Source organism: Hevea brasiliensis, unplaced genomic scaffold, assembly GCF_030052815.1.
Source record: "Hevea brasiliensis isolate MT/VB/25A 57/8 unplaced genomic scaffold, ASM3005281v1 Scaf497, whole genome shotgun sequence".
NCBI lineage: Eukaryota > Viridiplantae > Streptophyta > Magnoliopsida > Malpighiales > Euphorbiaceae > Hevea > Hevea brasiliensis.
The window spans coordinates 1-7,765 of NW_026615025.1; the positions used below are offsets into that span (position 1 = coordinate 1).

The 7,765-nt window shown below is 39.9% G+C and overlaps 2 protein-coding genes across 4 annotated transcripts; one reads left to right on the plus strand and one right to left on the minus strand.

The window, feature by feature from the left end:
* The first annotated feature begins 33 nt into the window (after positions 1-33).
* Positions 34-2,218, plus strand: LOC131177460 (D-3-phosphoglycerate dehydrogenase 1, chloroplastic-like). 3 transcript variants are annotated; one of them, XR_009146931.1, is made up of 5 exons: positions 34-525; positions 608-718; positions 804-899; positions 1,335-2,058; positions 2,168-2,218. XR_009146931.1 is itself a non-coding variant. In XM_058142418.1 (5 exons), exons 1-5 carry the CDS (start codon positions 70-72, stop codon positions 2,004-2,006), a joined length of 1,236 nt encoding a protein of 411 aa, XP_057998401.1. In that variant the 5' UTR covers positions 34-69; the 3' UTR covers positions 2,007-2,218. The 3 variants fall into 3 exon arrangements, 2 of the variants coding, with proteins under 2 accessions (XP_057998401.1, XP_057998400.1); XM_058142418.1 differs by having other exon boundaries at positions 1,335-1,541; positions 1,641-2,218; XM_058142417.1 differs by having other exon boundaries at positions 1,335-2,218.
* Positions 2,193-4,037, minus strand: LOC131177461 (probable isoaspartyl peptidase/L-asparaginase 2). The gene is made up of 4 exons (XM_058142419.1): positions 3,813-4,037; positions 3,259-3,492; positions 2,953-3,039; positions 2,193-2,848 (listed from the first exon to the last, which is right to left on the minus strand). The coding sequence occupies exons 1-4, from the start codon at positions 3,972-3,974 to the stop codon at positions 2,348-2,350; spliced, it is 984 nt and encodes a 327-aa protein (XP_057998402.1). The 5' UTR covers positions 3,975-4,037; the 3' UTR covers positions 2,193-2,347.
* Positions 4,038-7,765: the final 3,728 nt, after the last annotated feature.

Here is a 7,765-nt window from a genome sequence, read left to right on the forward strand (position 1 = left end):
CTTGTTTATGTAACTTAGAACTTGTTCTATCAAACCAAATTCATACCAAAGAATGCTGTCAACTAATTCATGGAATTATGTGTCTTATTTTCCATTATCTTTGATTCAATCATAACGACAGCTAAAACATATCTTGCGCTCTGTTCAGGCAAGTGGCAGAGAAGCAAATATGTAGGAGTGTCGCTTCTGGGGAAAACACTTGCTGTGATAGGGTTTGGAAAAGTTGGATCAGAAGTTGCTAGGCGTGCCAAGGGTCTTGGTATGAATGTGATTGCACATGATCCTTATGCTCCTGCAGACCGGGCGCATGCAATAGGTGTGGAGTTGGTGCGCTTCGAAGAAGCCATATCATCAGCTGATTTCATATCTCTGCATATGCCTCTTACCCCTGCTACATCAAAAATGTTCAATGATGAAACTTTCTCAAAGATGAAGAAAGGAGTCCGAATTGTTAATGTTGCTCGTGGTGGAGTCATTGATGAGAAAGCTCTAGTTAGGGCTTTGGATTCTGGGATTGTTGCTCAGGTGCCTTGTTCTGTAGACCAACCCCTTTTACTGTACTTCCTGTGGCAAAAGAATTTTTTTAAGAACTTTTGCATTTGTGCAGGCTGCTCTTGACGTCTTCACAGAGGAGCCCCCACCTACAGATAGCAAGTTGGTGCAACATGAAAATGTGATCGCAACTCCTCATCTTGGTGCTAGCACTACCGAGGCGCAGGTGTGCTAGACCATCTATTTTGATCTCTGGCCATTCTTTATTACTTCTGTTATTATTTTGCTTGATGGTGCTGGTTTTTAATTAGGATGGCGTGGCCATTGAAATAGCAGAAGCTGTCGTTGGTGCTTTGAAAGGGGAGCTTGCAGCCACTGCAGTGAATGCGCCTATGGTTCCTGCTGAGGTATATCATTCTGTGTTGCTTTTATCCGATACTGCTTTTCACTGTACAATTATTATGAAGGAAAAAAATTGCTCCATAAAATATTTTATGCGTTTCCAATATAATAGTGTAATTTGGAATTATGTCTCTTTTTCACCTTTTTTTTACTTTTTACCTAAATTATTAATAACAGTTGAAGTTAACTAATTTAATCTTTATCAAATCTGCTGGCTCATCCATTCACAAGCAAAACTTCTTGAACTCACAGAAACATAAATGTATATGATTCTTGAGCTTTCTGTTTTTGTTCATGGAACAGATGAGGGCTTATTTCATGTTTAATTATTTGATAGTGGTAATGGAGTGATTTATATATATATATATATATATATATATATATATATATATATATATATATTTTCTCCCTTCCAAAATGCTCATTTCCCATGATGACAGGTTCTTTTGGAACTTGCACCATTTGTTGTTCTGGCAGAAAAGCTTGGAAGGCTGGCTGTGCAACTGGTTGCTGGTGGAAGTGGTGTGCAGTCAGTGAAAGTGAGTTACGCTTCTGCCAGAGGTCCAGGTGATCTTGACACTCGACTTCTCCGAGCTATGATTACCAAGGGTATAATTGAGCCTATCTCCAATGTTTTTGTGAACTTGGTAAATGCTGACTTCACTGCTAAACAGAGAGGAATAAGGATAACAGAAGAGCGCATTGTATTGGATGGTTCACCTGATAATCCACTCGAATTTATCCAGGTTCAAATTGCCAATGTGGAATCCAAATTTGCAAGTGCAATTTCTGAGTCTGGTGAGATTAAAGTGCAGGGAAGAGTGAAAGATAGGAAGCCCCATCTTACCATGATAGGGTCATTTGGTGTTGATGTGAGCATGGAAGGTAGCCTCATACTGTGCAGGCAGGTTGATCAACCAGGTATGATTGGTAAAGTCGGGAGTATCCTTGGAGAGGAGAATGTAAATGTGAGCTTCATGACTGTTGGGAGGATCGCTCCACGAAAGCAAGCAGTTATGACCATTGGGGTGGATGAGGAACCCAGCAAGGAAGCATTGAAGAGAATTGGAGAAATAACAGCCATTGAAGAGTTTGTTTTCCTGAACTTGTAGTAGGGCAGTCGATATCATCATCCTTCATGCCCAATTTTGGGGACGCTTCATGGTAGTAATTAGTCAAGATTTATTATTATTATTATTATTATTATTATTATTATTATTATTATTTTGTATTAAATTTTTGTGACACCACTTGACAAGTTTCATATTTTCAGTTAGGCTTTCATTGTGGAATCGGCATGGCATCAAAAACAGGAATTTTATTCCGGAGCGCTTTGTTATAATTACTGCATTACCGCTGTTGCTACTTTTATTTTTGCTTCCACTGAATTAGCACAGAGGTGTGCTATGCCACACACAACACAGCACCAAAGCAAAAAGGAACAGAAAGAAACCTAGTCCCAAATGCCAACCTCCATGAAACCATCTTCAGTAGCACATCCTCTGAACATCCCATTGGAGTTGAACCTACAAGTCACCTCCCCATTTCTAGACACCGCTATCAACCCTGCTTTTCCTTCATCAAGCCTCTCCTTTATCACAAAATCCACTGCCTCTAGTAGCCCCAAACCTTTGTATTCCATCACAGCCGCCACGTCTCTGGCTAGAGTCCCCCGGATGATGGCTTCGCCTTCTCCTGTGCATGAAATTCCACAAAGGTCACAAGCGTAGGTCCCAGCGCCAATCAGGGGTGAGTCACCTATACGACCTGTCATTTTGTTCATTAGCCCACCCGTTGATGTGGCGGCAGCGCACCGGCCCTCGCTGTCCACGGCCACACAACCGACAGTCTCCGGCGCATATACACTGATTGGGAGGCCGTTCATTTTCAAAGTACTATCCATGGCGGCCGCAGCGCCAGCGCTGCAGGTCTCCAAGGGGACCCTGTAATCAAACTGGATTCGGACAAAGAGGACCAAGTGAATTATTGGGTCCACCAGATTTTAAAACAATATACATTTAATATATTTAATTACCAAAAGAGTGAGAATCAACGTACCAGGATTGAATTGGTTTCCTTTGCCAACTTCAGCATCCCCACGTTTTCCTCTGTAATAAAGTAGTCATTTTGCACCAATTCCACACCCTGTTCAAAATCAATGTCTCTCAATCCCATTTTCCATGCGAAATTCCCATTAAATTCATATATTTAAGGAGTGAGTATCCATTTTACGAAGAAACCCTATATTTATTACTGCACGTGCAATAATTTCTGCTCTGGCTCTTGCCACGTGCAGGCACGAGAGGGAACGAAGAACAGAGTCAAGCGGGACAAAATGGAGAGAGAGGACGTGTAAGTGTAAACCTGTTGTCTGGCAAATTCCTCTGCGCCAGAAAAGGCGAGATAGGAATGGGGAGATTTCTCCATCACAAGTCTGGCGACGGAGATCGGGTTTTTAACGGTGGTTAAGCCCGATACGGCGCCGCATCTTCTCTTGGGTCCATCCATAATGCTGGCTTCCATCTCCACCGTTCCTTTCTCGGTTAGAGCAGATCCTCGGCCAGAATTAAACAGAGGATCGCTTTCAAGTTCTCTCACCTGTATTAACAAACAAAAGAAAATTTAAGCTAAAAATAAATAAAGATCAGCGCACCATTTCGAATCTAATGATAGCCTTCCATTTTTAATTACGAACCAAACTAGTACAAAAGACATTGATGTAGAAGAAAGCACATAGAAGAAACAGATCATGAATTTTTGTTTCAGGGCTTTTTGTTTACAGGAAATTTGTGAGAATACAAACGAAAATCAGGCAGGTTTATTACCTTTTACGCATGCATGAAGTTGGTAATCAAAATGGTTAAAGATAATGATTTCGTATTGCAAGCAAAAGAATGAAAATTTGCAGAGAAACATACAACGAGTTCAACGACATCGATGGCTGGGAGATTGGAGCGAAGAGCGGAGATGCCCAGATTGAGGCATCGAGTTAGGAGTTGCTTGGCCTCCTCTTGACGCTGTTGTGGGAGATTTGGGTCCACACCAGCGCCTCCATGCACCGCTATTGCCCACCTCCCCATTTCTCGCTCTGGCTCTCTCGCCTCTTGCTCGCTCTCAGGTGTTTGCGCGTTTATCTGTGAATGCAGTGAACGCTTTATATAGGCGTTTGGCGGACTTTAAACGGTTTTCAGAATTTGCCCCTTTTTTTTTTTTTTAATTCAGTTTTGAGTTCACAAAGGTATTTTTATATAGTTACTTTACTACTGAAAATAAAATAATTTAATAAATTTTTTATATAATAATTTTAATAAAATTTTATAATTTATTTTTTAAGATTTATTAGAGATACCTTCAAAAGCACAATGTCCCTCTCTTTAAAAACCATTTTTCTCTTATAGAGATCTGCATAATTCTTCTGTCTACTAGTTGCTGTCTACAACCTTATCCTAATTAAGGGCATGGCTTAATAGGTGACTTCGACCAATTCTGTTCCCGCCAAGGCTCTTTCACCAAAACCTTAATGTAAACTGTGGTCCTCTGTCAGAGACTATTATCATTGGAGCTCCATACAACCTTATTATCTCCGTCATGTACACCTAAGCCAACTTATCCATAGAGTAGTTAGCTCTAACAGGAATGAAGTGAGCAGTCTTAGTCAACCTGTCCACTATAACCCATATTGAGTCATGTCTGTTGGAGGCAACTGGTAACCCCACAACAAAATCCATGGCCATATTTTCCCATTTTCACTCTAAAATGGGTAGTGGGTTGAGCATTCTTGCTGGCTTCTGATGCTCTAGCTTATCTCTCTAATAGACCTCACAAGCAGTCACAAACTGTGTAATCTCCTTCTTTATAGAAGGCTATAAATATACTTTCTTTAAGTACTGATACATTTTGGTGGCTCTAGGGTGCACACTATACTTAGTATTATGAGCTTCTCTCATAATGTCTCATTTGAGTTGGGTGTCATTTGGTACACACAACCTATTGTTGTACCTTAATGCTCCTTTTCCATCGAAACAGAACTCACTGATCTTACCCTTCTATACTACTTCTGCTATTTTCACCAACTCAGTATTTTCATGTTGTTTCTGTGCTATTTGCCTTAGATACACTGGTGTCTTCTTCATCTAAGCTATCTAAGTACCTTTGGCTAATAACTCTAGTTTCAAAACTCTAGTTTCAAGCCTTCTCCAATCAGTTGGTGCAACTCTTTTAAGATGGGTTGTCTTTCTATAGACATATGTGCCAAACTGCCAATTGATTTCTAGTTGAGCGCATGTAGCATTTATCTTTTTCGGATGGCACTGGATTGTATAATCACAATCATTAAGCAGATCTTCCCATCTTCTCTATTTGAGATTCAGCTTTTTCTGCTTAAAGAAATACTAGACTCTTATGGTCTGTGATGATCTCGCATTTTGCTCCATAAAGATAATATCTCCACATCTTTAGGGTAAAAATAATGGCCGCTATTTCTAGGTCATGGGTGGGATAATTAGCTTCATGATTTTTTAACTGTCTTGAAGCATAAGCTATTACTCTTCTCTTCTGCATGAGAACACATCCCAAACCCACTCTGGAGGCATCATAGTAGACAATGAAATCTTCATTGCTTATAGGCAAAGCTAGTGCTAGTGCTGAAATTAGGTACTCCTTAAGCTTCTAAAAGCTCTCTTCACATTCATCACTCCATTCAAACTTCTTATTCTTCTGAGTTAACCTAGTCATTGGAGTATCTATCTTAAAGAAATCAGGTACAGATCTCCTATAATAGCCAGCCAAACCTAAGCAACTCTTGATCTCCATAACTGTAGTTGGCCTTGGCCAATCTGCTACTACTTCTACCTTCTTAGGATCCACTTTGATTCCATTCTCTGACACTATATGCCCTAAGAAGGATATACTCTTTAGCCAGAACTCACACTTAGAGAACTTGGCATACAATTGATGACCCCTCAGAGTCTAAAGAATTATTCTTAGGTGCTATGCTTGCTCTTTTGGACTTCTGGAATACACCAATATATCATCAATAAAGATAATTACAAAGTGATTCAGATATTGTCTAAATACACTATTCATGAGATTTATGATTGTAGCTGGGACATTTGTTAACCCGAACGGCATCACAAGAAACTTATAATGCCCGTATCTAGTCTAAAAGGTAGTCTTCAGAATATTTGACTCCTTAATCCTCAACTGGTGATATCTAGACCTCAAATCTATCTTTGAAAAATAATTGGCTCCAGCCAATTGATCAAACAAATCGTTAATACGGGACAAAGGGTATTTGTTCTTCATAATTACCTTGTTCAATTATTTATAGTCAATGCACAGCCTTAAAGATCCATCATTTTTCTTTACAAACAATACTGAAACACCCCAAGGAGAAGTACTTGGTCTGATAAATCCCTTATCCACTAATTCCTGCAGTTGTTTCTTAAAATTTTTCAACTTTGTAAGAGCCATCCTATAAGGAGGAATATATAAGGTCTGATACTAGGCACTAGATTAATTTCAAAATCTATCACCCTTTTAGGTGGTAGACCAGATAGTTCCTCAAGAAATACATCTGAAAACTCGCTTACCATAGGAATTGGTTTTGGTCAACTTTTATTCTCCACAACTTCTCTAACATGGGCTAGAAACCCTCTACATCCTTTTTAGAGCATTTTGCTAGCTTTTGTAGCGGAGATCATCCCCTTCACTGCTAATGTCTGATATCCCTGAAAGACTACCTCTAATCCCCGGTCCTTTGAACCTTACTACCTTATTTCTATAGTCTTAGGTGGCATAATTGGCTGAGATCCAATTCATTCCTAGAATGATATTAAAATCTGTCAATTCTAGGACCACCAAGCTAGCTGTTAAATACTTATCCTCCACCATCACTGGACGGGCATAATAGATCATCTTTGTCATCAAAGGATAAAACTTGGACCCACTAACAAGCAACGAACATTGCAGACTCGAAACTATTAAACCCAATCTCAGAATTGCTTCGAGCTTAACAAAAGAATGGGATGCACCAGGATCAATCAAAGCATGGTTACCCGATACCATAGTGTTGGAGGTGTTGGCTTCCTATTGTATAATGGTAAAGATTCGTGCTGGTGCTATTAGACCCCTTCCTTGAGAGCCTACCATAGAGGAAGAAGAACCTCATCCTCTACCCTGTCCCCTTCCTACTAAGGGACCCCTAGAAGTCTATTTCGCTGCTAGTTGAGCCACACTACTTGACCCAGTTTGTTGCTGTGAAGCCATCCTTTCCATATTAGGACACTTCCTAGACATGTGCCCCTCCTAACCACATCTGTAACATTAGGAAGTTCTAAACCTATAAACTCCCCGATGAGGCTTCCCACATCTGACACAATCAGAGGTATCTGAACAAGAACTAGAGCCACCTCCTATCCCAAGGCCTAACTTGATTCTGTTCCAAAACTTATTCTTCTTTTGCTTCTTGCCAAACTTTCCTCCTTTATCTTTCTTAGTTCTAGAGGAAGAAACAGTTTGGGTTAGGTGATTAAACCTCCTTGCACCTGTAACCTTAGGAATTATCGATTGCTCGACTTTTATACTTTTCATCTTCAAACTCCCTTTAGTGATAGCCATAGTCTCCATCTTTTTTACAGCATCTACTATAGAATGGAAGCTTTGGGTTTTGGTAGCCAAAATCAATAAAGAGTATCTAGAGTGCAACCTTTGAGTGTACCTTCTTGCCTTCTTCTTATCTGTATCATACCCTTGACCCACATACTGTAGAAGCTCAACAAACTTGTTCGTATACTCATCTATACTCATATCTGTAGTTTGTTTCAATTGTTTAAACTCCACCACCTTCAGTTCTCTACAGCTTTCTGGAAAA

Bases quoted from the DNA above. Each gene is read 5' to 3' on its own strand.
- LOC131177460 (XM_058142417.1), top strand. From the start codon at position 70: ATGGAATTATGTGTCTTATTTTCCATTATCTTTGATTCAATCATAACG. The intron at 526-607 runs GTGCCTTGTTCT...GCATTTGTGCAG, and splicing joins ATTCTGGGATTGTTGCTCAG to GCTGCTCTTGACGTCTTCAC. The intron at 900-1,334 runs GTATATCATTCT...CCATGATGACAG, and splicing joins CGCCTATGGTTCCTGCTGAG to GTTCTTTTGGAACTTGCACC.
- LOC131177461 (XM_058142419.1), bottom strand. From the start codon at position 3,974: ATGGGGAGGTGGGCAATAGCGGTGCATGGAGGCGCTGGTGTGGACCCA. The intron at 3,493-3,812 runs GTATGTTTCTCT...TTGTTAATACAG, and splicing joins TCGATGTCGTTGAACTCGTT to GTGAGAGAACTTGAAAGCGA. The intron at 3,040-3,258 runs GTTTACACTTAC...GATTTTGAACAG, and splicing joins AGGAATTTGCCAGACAACAG to GGTGTGGAATTGGTGCAAAA.